The following is an 18,995-nucleotide window of genomic DNA, read 5'->3' as shown; positions in this document are numbered from 1 at the left end:
ATAAGCATCATCTATTGACAAAAATTATTGGATAAGTTGCTGTAAGGAAACTAGGAAGTCAAGTAACACTGTTAACATTGTGATAAGATTATTACTGAGACTCTTCTGATGTTGTATTTCAGTTTTTCCAGTAATTGAAATAACTTTGTGCATCAGATTTCTATATTTTTTATGCATTTGTGTACCTTCACGAATAGAAAATGATAAATGTATGTATCTACAAGTCAGAGAAAAAAAGAAACCAATAGTTAGCATGCAGACAAACTGTTTGAGAAAATTAGCATGAGTGAAAAGATTAAAGAAATGGTACAAATAGAGCAGTCTCCTACATACTATTGTTTAAGAAACCTCTAATGTTGATTTGCAAGTAGTATTAATGCCAAAACCAGATGCTAATGATCAATGATAAATATAAAAAACTGTCCTACCATATGAACCACACTTACATTAAACTAACAAAACATTAATAAACACGATCTTGCCCAATTCACTTATGAATTTGTCATCTAGAAAATAACTAAGAAACTATCTTACCATATGAACCGCACTTACATTAAACTAACAGAAAATTAATAGAAATCAACCCAATTTTGGATCATGTTATGATCATCTAGTAATAGTGTGTTACTTTCTTGAATTATTAACTTTTTTTGGTTCAATTACAAGGAAATAAAATTTTCTTTCTGTAGTAATAACTCTACTTATCTTCCCACATTTTTGTTTAATCACAAGGAGACATAGGGGGTTACTGTGATCATTAGAAAATCTATGGCATCTCGATTTTAATCTATAACCTCTTTTCTAATTAAAGTTTTTCGTGCATTGATGTCTCATAATCAACCCTTAATCAATTATTATCAAAGTAGGATGAATTTTTTCATCCTACTTTGATAAACAATTTAACTAATATTCTGCCTTTGTTTTATAATTATTAACAGTGTAGGATGAACTCGATTAACTCATCTTTTATTTCCATAAACAATTTGATCTGTTTTCTCCTGTTTACTGTGATTGTCTATACTTAATTCAGATGTTATATATTTACTTGACTACCCTATTTAGCAATATTTTTAGTTTGCATTCATTCGTTTCTCTATGTTTTCATGTTCTGGATGCACTATAACTACTTTATTATTCCCTTTCTCACTACACGTAGGGCTTTTATTGATTGCAACTGGTAATGGTGTATTAAATTATAAGGATTCATCCAGACAGTAATTAAATATAGCTAAAAAGAAAAAATAGTTTTCTCCAAAACTTTCTTTTTATTTTACATGTTACAGTGTGAGGGAAGAATATGTCTTGAGGCTGTAGAATTTTTAATCCTGCAACGTTGTATAGAATAGAGAATGAGAGTAATGTTATAATAGAAGGAAAATGGTAAGTATTAGAAATAGTAATGAAAACAAACTTGACCCAATAATCTACTGCCTCTGTGCTAATGCATATGTCATCCTTGTGTTTCGGAATACAAAGTCAAATGGTACAAAGGATTCTTTTCATCTTGTTCAGAAAAAATGATTTGGATGCTTGTGCATACCTTATTCTAGGTAATTAACCATGGATGAGTGTTGCATGGCTCAGATTTTCCTGACTAACAATAATAATTGCTTTTAAGGTGTGTTGTGATAGAAGACAGTGCTATTGGTCTTGCAGCAGCCAAAGCAGCAGGAATGAAGTGTATAGTGACGAAAAGTGGGTAAGTTTATTTTCATCCATTGAGTTTGACCATTTTAATTTTGACAAAAAATATAAAAGAAGTGTATGTAATTGTCCTTCATAGTCTTTACAAACTTGATGAATTCTTCTTCAGCTTTTGAAGCATCACTCTCAAGAAAATTCTCTGTTATACCCGGGAGATTTAAAATTATAAAACACAATATGAACATTATTTTAAACAGTTCAAAAAAACTTACTAAACTACCCATTTGTTTTTCCCAAGCATTCACAATTGATTAATCATTATTATAATAAAGTCTACATAAAGGAACCTCTTCAAAATCAAGGCAAACAAAGATGTCAATTCTTTTCAACATGGCATATTATTCCTCTTTAAGAATTTCATCATTGTAAGAAAGAGATGATTCTAGGAAATCCACTGAAGTTTAGATTCCATCTTCTTTAACCTCATTACCATTTTGTATGTGATGGTAACAAAGATCAGCACCTTTGGAAGAACCACTTTTTCACTTCAAGTGCTTCTTTAAAAAGGAACTTTTTCCTAGATATTAATCCTTCCACTTTGTTAGCAATCAAATGCTTTAAATTTTTAATCAAAAGAAGGAAACCTCTCATCTCTGACCATTTGTAATGTCTCTTGTCACTAGTTAGGAAAATTCCGCAATCTCCTGGCTAATGAACCTGCAATTATGTTAGTTCTTCAACAATTATAATAAAACATTATCTAAACATTACTATAATACTGGAATTAATATAGATCCTGTTTCCTAATCAATTCTCCTTTTTAAGGAGAGGTTGTGATCCGACACTTAGCTCCTGGGGGAGTGCTTCCTGGGGCTCCTATATTGGAACAGCTTTCTGCTAAGTGACATCTTCTCACAGTAATCCCTTTCAATAAGCCTTAAGGATGATCGTACAGATACATCCACCCTTCGTAGGAGAGATTATTCTCAACCTAAGCCTTATGAACTACCATGGATATGTTCATCCTTTAATATGCATATGATTGTGTTTTTTTCAGTATACTGACCTTCAGAGCTGTTCACTCTCTGCCTTGCTTCAATTCAACACTCCTCTATAGAATGCTACTATTGAAGACCTTCAGAAGCCTTAGGCCTCGGCCCAATACAAGGATTTTCACTGCCCTCGTAGAATCTTCTAATAATATGGTGTTTGCAGCAACAGAAACTTTTCCCTTAAGGATCCTTGTATAAGGTTGTGGCCTTATGTTTATCCTCTTTCACAGGTATTATGGAAACTGGTATTTCTCTGTATCTCAATATACTGTCAATCTGAAAGCACCTCCCTATGTGCTATTTCAGTGTGATTCTGTTCTTATTGTTATTTGGGAGGTCTGTGTTGTTGCTTCTCATTGTTGTCATTATGAAGTTACCTCTTTTATGCTAGATATTATTCTACGTATGTCTGTTCTTTTTTTGATATTGTTAACTGTCTGTAGACACCATCCAAGGAAAATTGATGTGTAGCTATCAAACTCTCTTCTCATGCCTGTAATTGGATAGACCCCTGTTCTTTCGGGTCACTTCTGGAGATGATTTTTTAAATATTCCATTTCCTTGCTGGGTTCACCTGATATGCAGGAGACTTGATCGCTAACGATTGCAGAGATGCGTTGGTAGTAACTGATTGTTTGTTATATGTCTATCCCACCTAGTCTGCCGCAAGCATTTGACTTTCGCATTGACTTTCGATGATTCTTATTTCCTTTAATCTTCCTGATTTTCCCTTCTGACACGCTGGCTTATGTCTGCTGCCACAGCTGAGTAGGATTCATTTTGCTTAGTCAGATATTCACTTCCTTCTTTCCTGTTCAATGTGTTTTCTATTTGGAAGATAACACTTGGTAAGAGTGAAGTGTCAGAAGTCCCTGTTTTTCTTATCAAAATAAGTCAGATATCTCTGTTTCCTCTGTTACTAATTGGGCTGAATGTCTGTGCTTCTAAATGTGATTCTGGGTCTATGCCCCGCTTACTATCTTATTGGCTTATTACCTTCTTATTCCTTAATCGTATTGCTTCTTGCTGCCTTGCTGAGTCAGATATATGTACTGGGGAATCTCACACCAACCTGTACTGTAGTGTTTGTGTGTTTCGAGGCCTGAGAAGGTATATTTTTTTGTTTGTGATTCTCCATTCAAAGCCTGCCCCAATGGTTGTATAAATAGAGAAATATCTTCAAGAGTCGCGACCAATGTATTTGGTCATGACTCGTCAATTGTTTAGTTATTTTTTATTATTAACAAGGATGCATAGCATCTAGTTCCTGCCAATAGAAGAAAAGAATATGGATTCTGTTTCATAGACAATATAAAATATGTTTTCTAGGTAGCTTGAAAAACAAAATTGAGTCAGTTGTTTCTTTCTTGTACTTGTAAATGTATTTATTTTTTGTGATCGATAAATGGCCAAGGCTTGGATTTATTATTATTATGTGTGAAATTAATTATTATTAAGTGTTTAGCTCGAGTAGACTCAAACCCAAGACCCCCCACATAAGAGGCTCACAAGTCACCGTTATGTTGTAGGCTCTTGCCTTGTCCTTGTAAATGTTTTATCAACACAGGTGTTAGTAGATTTTGTAAGTGACAGACAATATAATAAATAGTACAGAGCTGAGCTCTTCAATTAATTTAGTGTTATGAGAGCCAATTGCTCCAAGATAATTGGGACGGATTCTGTAATTTACAACAGCAGCAAAATATAAGGTCAAATATTATGTCGGTTCGGATGTAAACAATGAAGAGGAGAGAAGCTAAATATGACATTTTTTTATCTTAATTTATCTTTTGTCTTTGTATGCAACAGTAAAATGTATAAAGTTTTTAAAATAATTTGTTGCATTTTGTGTACAAAAATTGCAAGCCCTATTGTAGCACAAAACAACCAATCAAATTGTCAATAAATATATTTTTGTGAATTATTTCAAATATGAGTTTTGGTTTATGGATTGGATTGTGTGTAGTTTTTTATCATCAACGTTTCGGATCATACTACACGATCCATCATTAGGATGCCAGAGAACATGAAGAACAAAAAATGATAAGATGTAGATCTAGCAGACCCGTAAAAAGGAACAAGAGAGAGGGGGGGGAGTTAGGTTGAAGAGAGAGAAAACAAAGTACCAAGGGTGACAAGACACTAATCTACTGATTGAAAGCCACTCCTCCAAAAAAAGAAAACTAAAAAGTCAAAACAAATATGATGAAAATAATAAATAATTATCTTTATAATATCATGATATATGTGTGTGTGTGTGTGTGTGTGTGTGTGTGTGTGTGTGTGTGTGTGTGTGTGTGTGTGTGTGCGTGCGCGTGCGCGAGACCTAATATCAATAATAATGATAATGAAAATAATAACAAATATAGAAAGATAACCCGAATAATAATAGAGAATATTGAATAGGAAATAAGAAAAGTACAAAAATAAGGGAATAAATACCTAGAAGGGAAAAAAGAAAAAGAAAAATGAAGATGGGTGAAAGAAATGCAAATATATATATATATATATATATAAAAGTATATGCGAGAAATGTCATAGTACTAATAATAAAGATAATAATAACATATATATATATATATATATAAAAGAAATTAGGTGACCTCAAAAAATGAATAAGAGAAGAAAATTACAAAAATAATAAGGGAATAAAGACTGTGAGAGTAAACACCCCAACCTACAAATATGTAGATGGGTATAAGAAAAGAATAAATAATAAATTATATATATATATATATATATATATATATATATATATATATATATATATATATATATATATATATATATATGCAAGTGCTAGACCTAAAAATAATAACAACATTGATAATTAGAACATATATATAACATTGATAATTAAAACATATATATATATATATAAGAAAGACAAAAGATGACCTCAATAATAATAGAAAATGATGAAAAATAATTTAAAATAAAAAATAATGATAAGGGAATAAATACAATAGGAGAAAACTAAAAAAAAATATTTAAAAAAAAAAATATATATATATATAGGTATGTATATACTCACATATATATGTATATGTACATATATATATATATATATATGCGAGACCTAATAGTAATAAAAAATATTGAAAAAATAAAAAAGGATAATCTCACTAATAATAGTAAATAATAAGGGAATAAATATACAAGAGAAAATGAATAATTAAAGGGAGAGAAGATAGAAGACCGAGATGAGCCTTACCAAATAAGACAAGAAAATAAAGCGCAGAGAGGTGACCTAAAAAATATAAAGAGAGAAAAGGGGGATAAGAACCATGAGATTAAAACACAGGAAAGAGAGCAAGGACCTCAACTCAGGGTAAGAAGATGAGAGGAAGAAGGGACAAGGGTGGGGGGGGCGGGGTCATGGAAGGCCAAGGCATGAGGAAGAGTTGGGGGGGCGGGGGGGGGGGAAGGAGGAGGGGAAGGAGAACCAAGGAGATACTCAAAAGGGGGAAAAAGAAACCAAAGAGAAGGAGAAAGGACAGAAAGAAGGTCGAGACACAAGATTGTTGCTGCGAAGGGAAGATAATAACGGACGCCAGGATGTGCTCAAGCTCCAACCCTCATCTCGATTGAGGTTAGAGGGGTTGTTATTGATTTCAATAGTCTCTTTGAGCTTGCGCTTGAAGAAATTGTCCTCTCTATACACGATTTGGGTGTCCTCTAAGCATATGTGATGCTTGGTCGAGGAAGAATGCTCAACAAGTGCTGACTTAAGAATTCGTTCATGTTTGATGTCAGCGGCATGCTCTTTGATTCTAGTGTTGAAAGAGCGACCAGTTTCTCCAATGTAAGGGGTTCCGCAAGAGCACATGACTTTGGAGACCCCAGCCTCAGTAAGGACGTCCCTGTGGTCCTTAGCGGGAGGGATGCAATGTCTTAGAGTGGATATGGCTTGAATGCTACCCTGATGCTCTTTTTGTTAAGAAGTTTAGAGATCTTGTGGGAGATCCCCGCAACATAGGGGATGGAGAAAAATGGGGAGGTCTCAGGGATAGAGGGAGCAATGTTGGGTGGCGAAAGATGAAGAGATTTGGCCAAGTGGAAGGCTTTAGTGATTTGTCTGCTAGAATATCCATTCCACTTGAAAACTTGACGGAGATGTTGAAGTTCTTGGTCAAGGTTATCATTGTCACAGATCCTATGTGCTCTCAGGGCCAAGGTTTTAAGGATACCAACCTTTTGCTCGGGGTGGTGGTGCGAGGAAGCATTAAGATAAAGGTCAGTGTGGGTAGCTTTGCGAAACACCCCTTGACCAAGTAACCCGTCAGGTTTTTTTATGATTAAAACATCCAGGAAAGGTAAGTAGTTGTCTAATTCGATCTCCTTGGTGAAAGAAATGGAGGGGACTAAATTGTTGAGGTGTGTATGAAACTCTTCCAACTTGTCTAGACCATGTGGCCAACATATGTTGGTGTCATCTATATAGTGCTTCCACCACTTGGGCTTGAGGGAAAAAGAGTGTAATGCACTCTCCTCAAATGCTTCCATGTAGATGTTCGCGATAACTGGGGAGAGTGGTGAACCCATTGCCACACCATCCACTTGTTCATAAATGACACCAAGGAAGGAGAAGAAAGTGGATCGTAAGCACAACTCAACCAGAGAAGCCACCTCACCATTCACCTTGCGCTTGACAATCTCTATGGATTCAGGGATGGGGACCTTGGTGAAGAGGGAAATGACGTCAAAGCTAACCAAGATTTCATTACTATCACATCTAGCATCCTTAATGAATTGGACAAAATGGTTAGAGTCTTTGACAAAGGAGTCAAAGTTGTCAATGTGCGTGGCGAGCAATTTGGCAAGATAGGCAGCTAACTTGTAGGTCGGGGAACCTATAGTATCTACTATAGGTCTCAACGGAATGTTAGCTTTGTGGATTTTAGGCATCCCATAAATCCGAGGGGTAAGCTCCTTGGAGGGAAAAAGACGTCTTTTAGTGGCATCATCAAAAGAAGAATTGCTGATGGCTGTTTTGACCTTCTTTATGATTTTGGTGCAAGGGTTGTGGGGAACAACCCTATAGCTGTTGGTGTCTAACAGAAGGTCGAGCATCTTAGAAGTGTAGTCAGGTTTGTTCATAATCACTGTGGCATTTCCTTTATCAGCCTTGGAGATAACCAAATCATGGTTGCGAATAAGCTTTTTGAAAGCTTTAATCTCAGCTTTGGGGATGTTACACTTAGGAGGCTTAGCCTTCCTGAGAGCCACAGCACAATCCTGTCTCACTTCTTCAGCAATGTTGGCAGGGAGATAATAAACTTTCAAATATAATATATATTAAAACTTTATAGTTGCAAAAAGTAATAGAATAATAAACCGTTCTGATTGGACAAGCATATGAAAAAGTTACACTACCTACTGTACCAGAAAACAACCAATCAAAGTTTCAATAAATATATTGTGTTGAATTATTTTTCATGCAATAAATATGAAAAGTTTATAGCTTAAAAAACATTTGAATAATAAATTGTTCTTATTGGACAAACAAATTAAAAATTTGAAGTGCATTGAATGCTACAGTTGCCTGCTATGGCAAGAACTAATAAGACAAATCTTAATGATAGTTTAGATTGTGATGGTTAAATTGCTATTATAAATGATGATTTATTATTTTGATTGTTGATTATGAAATTACTATCAACAAACTATTATTACAACTTTGATTGATTATAATCTAAGTTGCCGGTTCAAGTTCAGTTCCAAGTTCAAATTTTGAGAACCGGTTTGTAAGTTTGACAAAATTTTGGAAAGGGGTTTGGGTTCGTTAGTACAAAAACATGTAAAAATTATAGAAAAAATAAATAAATATAAATAAATAAATATATATATATATGAAGCATGAGTTAAAATTAGAATGTAGCATAGTAGCATAAACACATTTAAACAACAAAAACTTTAAAACACCATAAACAGTAACATATCATAGTGATCATGCCATCATATAGTAACATAGTTCAATCAACTTCAACATCAACGATTCAAAACATTTAAAATATCAAGTTCAAGTATCATTGTTTCACATTCATTGTTTAACTAATGGAATGGAAATCTATTAATATTCTTAGTTCTAAGTTCTTCAATCTTCATCTTCTTCTTCTCCATCTTCGGTATTACTTGCACCAAGGCGAATGGGATCAGCAACAGAATCAACAATGGTATTGATGTCAAAGTCATCAAAATCATTAATTGTAAGCCGAGCAATGAAAGCATTCAAGTTTGCTATCTCTGCACCTGCATCCCACTTCTTTGTCTCCCCTTCTTTGTATTCTTGACTCTTGTGCGAAAGAAGGCGCAAGTTGTTATGCACAAATACCAAGTTCACTGCTTTTTTTATTGCAACCTATTGCGCTTCACCAAGTGGATGAAAGAATAGATGCTCCAATTTCTTTTTGATGCAAAAGAACTGGCAACCTATACAGACAACATAGGGTAAGCAATTAAAAAAGAATTAATTCAATCTTATAAAAAAAATTTAAATCACTTTCTAGTCATGATTCTTTTGAAGATAAAGTGAGCTAATTTTTAAAAAAATAAAACTTACTTCTGATATAACTTTGATTGCAAGGGGCTGCAATGTTTGGAATCATCCTTCTTGAACCGATGACAAAGAGCATCATTACTTAGACTTCAAGCATTGACAAACTCTATGAACTCATCCATGATTACATCTCTCATATGATCATCAGGAAATATTCTTCTAAATGTTGCTTGGTACCCATCAAACACTTTCATATCTCTATATGGTGGCAACCTTCCTGGTAGATCACAATATTGTGAGCTATAGTATTTGGGGGTCAAGGCATAGGCAAGAAAATGTAATGGAGTGGTCATTTTGTTCCATCTTTCATCAATAGTTTTTTCTACTTGTTTGAAAAAGGTCTCTTGCAGATTTTGCTCTTTCTCATTTAGAACTTGTTTGATCTTCTCAATCATTGAGTCTATGTCATCATAGATCTCTCCGAGGCAAGGCCTATCCATGTTAGTGTACCTAAGCATGCTCATAATGGGTTCAGTGATCTTAAGGAGATATTCCATACATTCCCACCATGACTCAGCCAATAGCTTATCCTTTATTTTGTTTGCCCTTTCAGTGTTCTTTTGCTTCCATACACGCCAATTGTGGCTGATTACCACACTTTGAAATGCATCTTTCACTTGCACAAGTCATCTTAAGATAATTATATGTGATGCAAAATGGGTCTCAACAACCTATGACATAAATTAGAGCAAAAAACAAGAACTATTAGATACATATTTTAGAGAAAAGTATACACATTGCACAAGTAAAATATGAAAATCAGAAATTGTCAAATATTAAAATTTAAATTACTAAATTCAAATTGAGTTCAGATTCATTTACCTTCAATAGCTCCAATTTTGAGTAGTTCTTGAAAAGAGATTGAGTCATGTGGTGGTTTGTAATAAAAATTTGTATGTCCTCAGCCTCTTCATACACTATTTTGATCCACTCAATTTGGTTACCAATCTTTTGTAGCATAAGATTGAGTGAATGAATTGCACAAGGTGTTCAAAAGATATGTTGATATCGTGATTCAACCTTCAAACCTACTGCTCTACAATTCTTTGCGTTGTCAGTTATGACTTGGACAACGTTTCTTGCACCCACTTGTTCAATGGCCCCAATTAGGATATCAACAATAAATGGCCCATCTTTTACTTTGCCCTCACAATCCACCGCTTTTAGAAACATTGCCCCTTTAGGGGACACTGCAAGGACATTGATCAAGGGACAGCTCTTGGAATCCTTCCAACCATCTGAAACAATTGTCACCCCTGTCTCAATCAATGAGTCCCATATGGGTTTCAATTGATTTTTAATCCATTGGACCTCATTATCCAACAAGGTGGTGTGCACTTTCTCATACCCGGGGCCACAATACCCTTTTAGAGCTTCATTGGCACCCCTCAACATGTCCTTCCAAAATGGAGAGTTGACAACATTAAAGGACAACCCATTTGCATATAGGCATCTTCCCACCTTAATGTTAACAATTTCTTGACCCTTATTTTGAAAAGAAGTTTCTAGTGGCCCCTTTCTTTTGTGTACAATGGGGACAAATTCATTGTCAATGTCTGATGTGGTACTAAAGAAGGGGTGGTCTTGTATTATAACATCTGAGGGAGGTTGCATTCCCTTTGCTCTTTTACTTTTATTGCTATTGAGTTCTGTTGCCCTGCGTCCTTCTCTCTCTTCTGCTGCCTCGTGCTCTTCAGTATATTCTAACACAATTTGATTTGGTATAGAGGCACCTTTTTTGCCAGGGCATTTTTTGACTCCTCTTCAAATGTAACGACATAAATGGCCTACCACAGGATAATAAGAAGTAGAACTATTTCTTTTGGCACTACATTCTCGACATCTCCAACGGAATGCACCACCTCCTAGAGGGGGATTTATAATGTCTACATACTTCCATAGAGGAGAATCAGAGTTGGGTTCCATTCTTTGTTCAGTGTTGCCTATTGATGAAGAGGTAGATGGCATTCCTTTCCCTGTGGCCAAAAATTTGATACATGTTCATAATTTATATGAAAGAAAATGACATTTTGAAATAATGGAAAAGATTCAAGAACATATGAAGATTGAAAGAGAAATGGAAAAATGAAAAAATTAGAACAAAAACAATAGCAAATGGAATAAGATCTTACCTTTTCCAGCCATTGCAAGCTTGCAAATGTGTATGAATGATGCACAAACACTTGAAGGAAACAAACAAATCAATGTTCAAACTCCTTACACAACCGGATGCTTGCTCAAAAACTTATTTTCTCTCTCTTAAGACAAAATAACCTATTTAGAAACATAAAATAACAATGAGAAGAAACAAAACCAATAAATAACACTTTTTAAGGTTTTATGGAAGCCAAAAAATTATAAAAATTGCTAACTAAAAACTTTCCAAGCGTCCATCTGTACGGGTTCGAATTGGGTTCGATTTTTTTTAAGGTGGTTCGCTCGGATTCGAACCCAGTTCGAACCAGATTGAACCAAGGGTGAAAAAATGGACCGTAGTTGAACCAAGTTCGAACCGGACCCGCACTTCGAACTGGTTTGAACTTACCTTGGTCCGAAGGGAGTGGGGGGGGAGGTACCTGTGTAGCCTAGATTATAATGAAATCATTATGATAAAAAACTATTATATTATTTATTATATTGATTATAATAGAATTATTATAATAACAAACTACTATATTATTTATTATATTGATTAGTCATTCATTACATTGATAAATTAATCTATTTAGATCTTTAGCTTAAATACTTGGATCTAAATTTGATGAATGGAATGGATTTACTTGTTTCATACTTTCAGAATTAAGAATCATAATAATTTTATCAAATTTGTTGAATCAATTGTTTACCTTGATTCTTGGCAGTCATTACAATCCCTCTGACCGAAATTTGTTTGACCTCAAGCAATTTGATAGTTTCTTCCATCTCCCAAGTGGCATCTTCCTTGGGTAGATTCCTCTATTGGACTAATTACTTAGTAATAGTTCTATTCCTTAGCTTCCTTCCCATGTACCTAGAATAACTTCAGGTTCTAGGACAATCTTCCCCTTGTCATCAAAAGGGGGTAGTTCTATACAAGGTTCTATTTGTTTTTCCAATACTTTCGTAAGCCGTGAGATGTGGAAAACATTGTGGATCCTATTCCCTTTTGGTAGTTGTAGTTCATATGCTACTTCTCTAATCTTTCTTACTACATGATATGGTCCATCGAATTTTGGCTTGAGTTTTCTTGCTCCATTCTTTCTTATCAAAGTTTGTTTATAAGATTGTAATATTTTGAATACCATATCCCCAACAACAAATGCCTTTTCAATGCGCTTTCTGTTAGCATAAATCTTTTGTTGGGTCTGAGCTTGTAGGTTCTCCTTTAGAGTCTCTAAAATATTTGTGTTGTGTTGAATAAAATCTTGTGTGCTTAGTACTCGGCTCTCCAGTAGGATCAAGCTACCAATGTAGGTGCCTCATAACCATATAAATCTTTGAATGGAGTCATTCCAATGGACATATGGTGGGTTGTGTTAGAGCATAATTCACTTAGATGTATCTATTTGATCCACATCTTTTGTCGCCTAGCTACATAGTTTCTGAAGAATCCTTCTAACCATTAATTTACTATTTAACTTGCCCATCTATTTGGGGGTGGTAACTCATGCTTTGGGCTAGATTGGTTCTTGCTAATTTGAATAGTTCTTGCCAAAATTAACTGATAAATTTGTTATCGCTGTCACTGATTATATTTTGTACAAGTCTATTGAGTCTAAATACTTCTTTGAAAATTAGTTCCGCTATCTGATGAGCTAATGATTCGGTGCTAGTTGGAAAGAAATGAGCATATTTGGTGAGTCTATCCACCAATACAGAGATAATGTTCTTCCCTTGGATTTTGGGCAAGCCGGTTATGAAATCGATTGAAATGCTCTCCTATTTCTGATTAGGAATGGGTAACAATTGTAGTAGATGTGCAAGATGTGTTTGTTCTACCTTATTTTGTTGACATGTCATACATTCTTGTACATACTTCTGGACATCCTTCTTCAACCCTTTCCAAGAAAATTTCTCTATTACCTATTTGTATGTTTTGAAATATCCTTGATGGTCAGATAGGGGATTATCATGATACTGCTTTCAAACTGTGTTCTTCATTCTTGACTGGGGGGTTAAGGATACTCTTCCTTTGTAAAATATAATATCATCTTGGTTTTTGAAATCTTCATTTGAGATTTTTCCCTCTAATATTTCATTGGCCTCAAGGTTCTTCGCATACTCAACAACGATACCTCCTTTCCAATGTCTTAAAATATTGGTAATCATATTTAGGTGGGGCATCTAGATAACACATTTGCAACTTCATTATTCACCCCCTTAACATACTCTGTCAAAATCATATGCTTGAATCCTACTTACCCACTTTTGTTGCCAGTCATTAAGATCTTTTTGACTTAAGAAGAAATGTAGACTATTATGGTCTATCTTAACAATGAACTTTCCACAAACTAGATACTGTCAAAATTTGGCTAAGGCATACATTATGGCCAACATTTTTTTGTCATGTATAGAATAATGTTTTTTTGATTCCGTGAGTTTGCGACTCTCAAATGCTATGGGGTGCTTCTTTTGCATGAGAACTGCTCCAATTGCTTCCCCTGATGCATCACATTGTAACTTGAAGGGCATTGTAAAATTAGGTTTGGCTAAAATAGGACATGAGCTCATAGTTTCTTTTAATTGTTCAAATGCTTGTTGTGCCCTCTCATTCCATGTGAAAGCACCTTTCTTAGTTAAATCGGTAAGGAGGGCGGCAATCTTAAAGAATCCTTTTACAAACCATTTGTAATAATTGCACAATCCAATAAATCCTGGAGCTGAGTTAGGGTCTTTGGTTTTGGACATTCTTTGATAGTTTTGATCTTCTCTTCATCTACACTTACTCCCTTTGCATTAATCTTGTGTCCCAAGTAATTAGTCTCATAGCCCAAACTCACATTTTGAAATTTTGGCACATAACGACTCTGTTTCTAAAATATTTAGGACTTTATAGATATGTAGCAAATGTTCTTCCCAAGTTTTACTATAAATGGGTATATCATCAAAGAATATAAGGGGAAAAAATTAATTGTTTTCTAAAAATATAGTTCATGCATGATTGGAAAGTAGCCGGAGCATTTGTGAGACCAAATTGGTGTACTAGAAATTCAAAATGTCCATAATGACATCTTAATGTTGTTTTTGGAAAATTCTCCTTCCTCATTCTGATTTGGTGATATCTAGATCTTAGGTCAATATTTGATCAATCCTTGGGATTGGATATCTATTCTTGATAGTTTTTTTGTTTAAGGCTCTATAAAATGTACATTCTCATAGTTTCATTCTTTTTCTTAACATGTACTACTAATGAGGCAAACAAAATGTTGTTTGGTTGAATATGTCCTCTTTAATAGTCTTTTTAATTTCCTCTTTTGTATTTATTGGATTGTCAATTAGGGGTTGTTATGACTGCTTTGGCTCCTTCATCTAATTCTATGGAATGCTCGAAGCCCCTTTTTGGTGGTAGACCTAGAGGGATATCTTCAAAGATCTTTTCCTGTTTCTTCAAAATGGGTCAAATATCTTCATGTATCATAAGTTCATTACTAGGAGATTTATCAAGAACCATACATTTGGCTATCCGTTCTCCTTGATCATGTCTAAGGATATGTTCTATCTTGTTGCAAGACCCTACTTTGGAGGATCAATCAGGTAATCGGGTATTGATCATAAGTATATGTGCTGGAGAATTTTCCGCCAACCTGTACTGTAGTGTTTGTGTGTTTTGAAGCCTGAGAAGGTATATACCTCTGTTTGTGATTCCCCATTCAAAGTCTGTCGCGATGGTTGTATAAATAGAGAAATATCTTCAGGACCTGCGATTAATGTATTTGGTCGTGACTTCCCGACTGTTTATTTTTAGTTTTTATTGTTATTATTATTATTAGTCCCTACCCATAGAGGCAGGGATTAATGTTTTCATCTTTACGAAATGACATTAATCCTGTTTCGATAAAAGTGCAAGATAGGAAAAATAAATCTGTAACTTAAGGTTTGATTTTTTAATCAATTTCATTGTTTGAAAAATTATGATTTATCTGTTTTTTGATTGGACGTGGCTCATTTTTCTGGGGTTTCATTTTGGAAAAAAAAATCTTAAAAAAACTCAGCAGAGACACGTGGTGAAAGTTGGAGTTAGATTTGTAAAGTTATTATTTTTCTAGGTTACGTTGTTTTCGCGTTGTTTTCGCACTGACATCATTATAAGTAAAATCGTAACAACTGTTAGAAAATTTAGAAGGCATTTTTAAAAATAATTCTGGATTTATGATTTTAACAGTGGCTTTTTCATTACCGTGCAAAGGTTTTGTATACATTATTTAAAATATAATTACATTATTTTAATTAAATATAGATAGAAATTTTCATTTTATTTTTAAATTAGATTATTACATAAATTTTTATTATATTTTGTCAAAAAACATTATATGTTTTAATAATGAATTATAGTAATAATTTAAAAATATTTATATTTATTTTAATTTGGTACACTTTATATATTGTAAAGTAAATTATTTTTTACATTTGTATGATTTTTAATGATAAATTAAAAAATTAATTAGACTAATAAAAATTAATTTACTTTATAAAATATTTATTAAAAAATTTGAATTATTTATATATTTAATAATTTCAATAATTTGATTCATGGACAAGTCAATAGATAAAATTGTATTAAAATAAATTGAACTCAAAGGTTCATTAAGGAAAGAATCTGGTAAGAACACCCTAAATCCTCATAGAACAATAATACAAGTAAAAAATAAACCTCCTTTGAAATGGGGGAAAATAATGTAACGCAATATAACATAACTAAGTACATCTTAGTTATGCAATGTGATCCCTCTTACTATGATGCTTATTTTCCTCCTTGTTCTTTAATTGTAGATCAAATATATTCTCCATTTTTGACAAAAAGCAAGGACTCTAGCTCCATTAGAGGTCTTGTTATTAATAGGAATCTTGATGATAGATTAAATTGTGATAATTAAATTGATATTATAAATGATGATTTATTATTTTGATTGTTGATTATGAAATTGCTGTCAACAAACTATTAGTACTTGATTGTTTATAATGTAATTATTACAATTAGAAACTATTAATAATTATTATTTGTTGTGATTAATAATTATGATTTATTTGTTTCATACTTTTAGAATCAAGAATCATAATAAATTTTATCAAATTTATTGAATCAATTGTTTAGTGTGACAGGTCATTACACCATTTTAACCATTGTTAACTTATTTATCTATAACATCTTCGACCCTATTTACTATACTAAACAAATCCATTCACATTTTTAGCCCACTTTCTTCAATCATATCAAAACTAAATGCTTATTTTGCACCCACTCAATAGAGTGTCATTTAAGTGAAAAATGTGACTATATTTACTTTTGTAGGAAATAGGGTCAAGGATGTGATAAATAAATGTGGGGTAAAGGATGTGATAGATAAATGTATTGAGAATAGTGGGTAATCTTATTTTTTGCTGTTATTTTTAGTATGTTCTCTTGATGTAGATTTCTATGATGATGTAGGTATACAGCTGAAGAAGAATTTGACAAAGCAAATGCAATTTTCGATTACATTGGTGATCCTCCAAATGTACAATTTGACTTGGAATTTTGTAAAATGTTATTAGAAAAGCAATATGTAAATTAGCAAATTTGTAATAAAAAATGGTTGTATACATTTTAAATATTTATTATTGTCCTTCAATTCATTATAATTAATATTTTTGTATTATTAAATAAACTTATCCGTTTAAGATGGTAAGATTTATTTGAATTGTTGTTTTTCCTAATTTGGAAGAAAGCCCTTAAGTTACAAGTATGTTTCTTCTTATATACGCCTAGAGTGAATATATTTTAAGGAAATGTTAGATTAAGATAGTGTAAAGTGTTGATGAGTGAAAATTTATAGATATGTTTCATTTTTGCAAATTGAGTGATTGTATTTTATGAAAAAATACTTATTTAGAAGAGTAGTGTAAAAAAATCAACATGAATATTTTAAAAAACGAAAAATAATTTATTTTTCCACATGAAAATACATGAAGGATAAGATGGGCTACTCCCCTAAATCAATGAATGTAGAGATTTTCAAAAATTTCTTATCTATGAAACAAAATAATATACTTCAATACATCAAATAAAGAACCATTTAATGTAGGAATGTGACTCTAGGACATAAGAGGTTAACTTACGATACAACCCATATTTCTGTAACTTTTAGACCAAATGAATTTAATGTGAATGTTAGATTCAAAAGTTGCATTAGAGAAATTGGATTACTTCTTGTCACATTACTATTACTATCTAAAATATAAAGATGTTTTAGAGTAAATATGAATTAAAGTCTTGCAATGAAGGATTGACATGTTAATGGATTCTAGCAAGTCGCATATCTCCTTCCTAACAAAATGTCCTCTACCTTGAAAAAAGTCTAGTGAATCTCTCTTCAACAATTTTTTTTTCATTACCTCAAGTCTATCTTAATCCCCCCAGTAACCACTTAACACATTACAAAAACTTAAGCTATGTAGAATATTGAAATAAATAGATATCATGATGAAAGAAAAGATAACAAAAGCATCATTATATCATTTTGAATCATGTGGCAAAATGCCTTAGCACTCATGTGAATGTTGTATTCAATTGTTTATCTTATTGACATTGATGAGAATAAATGATGAATTGCTATGGAATAGATATAATTTCTTCAAGAGATGGCTAACATGGCTAAGTGAGTAGCCAAAAGTTGTTTTATACTAGGCCAAATTTACAAGAACCATATTTGATATAATGGCTTAGAATCTTGGACCTTAATCAACAAACTATGAAGTAGCTTAATTCACTCATTAATACATGGATTTGTTTTGTTTATAGACACTCTTAACTATCAATAGTATTTCAATTAGGTAAATCTTAATAGTCTTCTGTGAATTGTTTTCTCTGAATGCTATGTTGATCCAAATGAGAGAAAAAATTGAACCTTCCATTAATCGTACATATTCAAATCACAAACAAAAAAGTAAGCTAAATTTAACTTAATTCAATCAAGATTTCTCCAACATGTGTTGAACACCCACAAGAACAACAATAGGTAGGGGTTAATCGGTTGTATAGCAAAACCTTTGAACTTTTATTATTCCTTAAAGATCTTACTTCATACATTAGCAACAATGCAACATTAGAAATGTTGGAACTTCACATTTGTGTAAAATTTGAACTTCCATTTATTAAGGAAAGTAGAAAAGTTGATATATTGTGTGTAGTTTGGAAAGTTGTATTTTGAGATTAGGTGATCCTATGAAAAAGTTTTGCAAGAACCTTTATATATCCTAAATGAAAATGCACATCAATTTTTGGATCCTTGGGATCAATTTTCGCTTCTAAAAGGAAATTATTTACTTAACACTAACAAACATGCATGTGCGGCCACTTTTGAAGCTTGATGTCTTAGCACCCAAAGCATGTCAAGTCAAACCAACTATTTCCATCAGTTATCCACGTGACAGTATATCCACTAGCCAATTTTCATAGCCATATGACATTGTTTGATAGTTCTTTGAAACCCAAACCAATTGCAACATTTAATATTATGTTCTTGATATTTGTCAACACAAGTTCAAGTGGTCTTCTGCATTAA

General features: G+C 33.0%; 1 protein-coding gene across 3 annotated transcripts in view; it reads left to right on the top strand.

The window, feature by feature from the left end:
• The window catches only part of LOC149568053 (Haloacid dehalogenase-like hydrolase (HAD) superfamily protein), a 132,560-nt gene extending 115,412 nt beyond the window's left edge, over nt 1-17,148 (top strand). For 2 of the 3 annotated variants that reach the window (XM_089821061.1, XM_089821059.1), the window contains 2 exons: nt 1,619-1,699; nt 16,883-17,148. In XM_089821061.1, the coding sequence (XP_089677187.1) occupies nt 1,619-1,699; nt 16,883-17,006 (205 nt within the window). In that variant the 3' untranslated portion in view covers nt 17,007-17,148. Of the gene's footprint in view, nt 1-1,618; nt 1,700-14,733; nt 15,364-16,882 lie in introns of those variants that run through there. The other variant, XM_089821060.1, reaches the window with a different exon arrangement.
• The last annotated feature ends 1,847 nt before the right edge of the window (nt 17,149-18,995 follow it).

This window comes from Cupressus sempervirens, chromosome 3 (genome assembly GCF_028749045.1).
Source record: "Cupressus sempervirens isolate cs-2001-9-10 chromosome 3, ASM2874904v1, whole genome shotgun sequence".
Lineage (NCBI taxonomy): Eukaryota > Viridiplantae > Streptophyta > Pinopsida > Cupressales > Cupressaceae > Cupressus > Cupressus sempervirens.
This window is presented reverse-complemented; position numbering and strand designations above follow the sequence as displayed.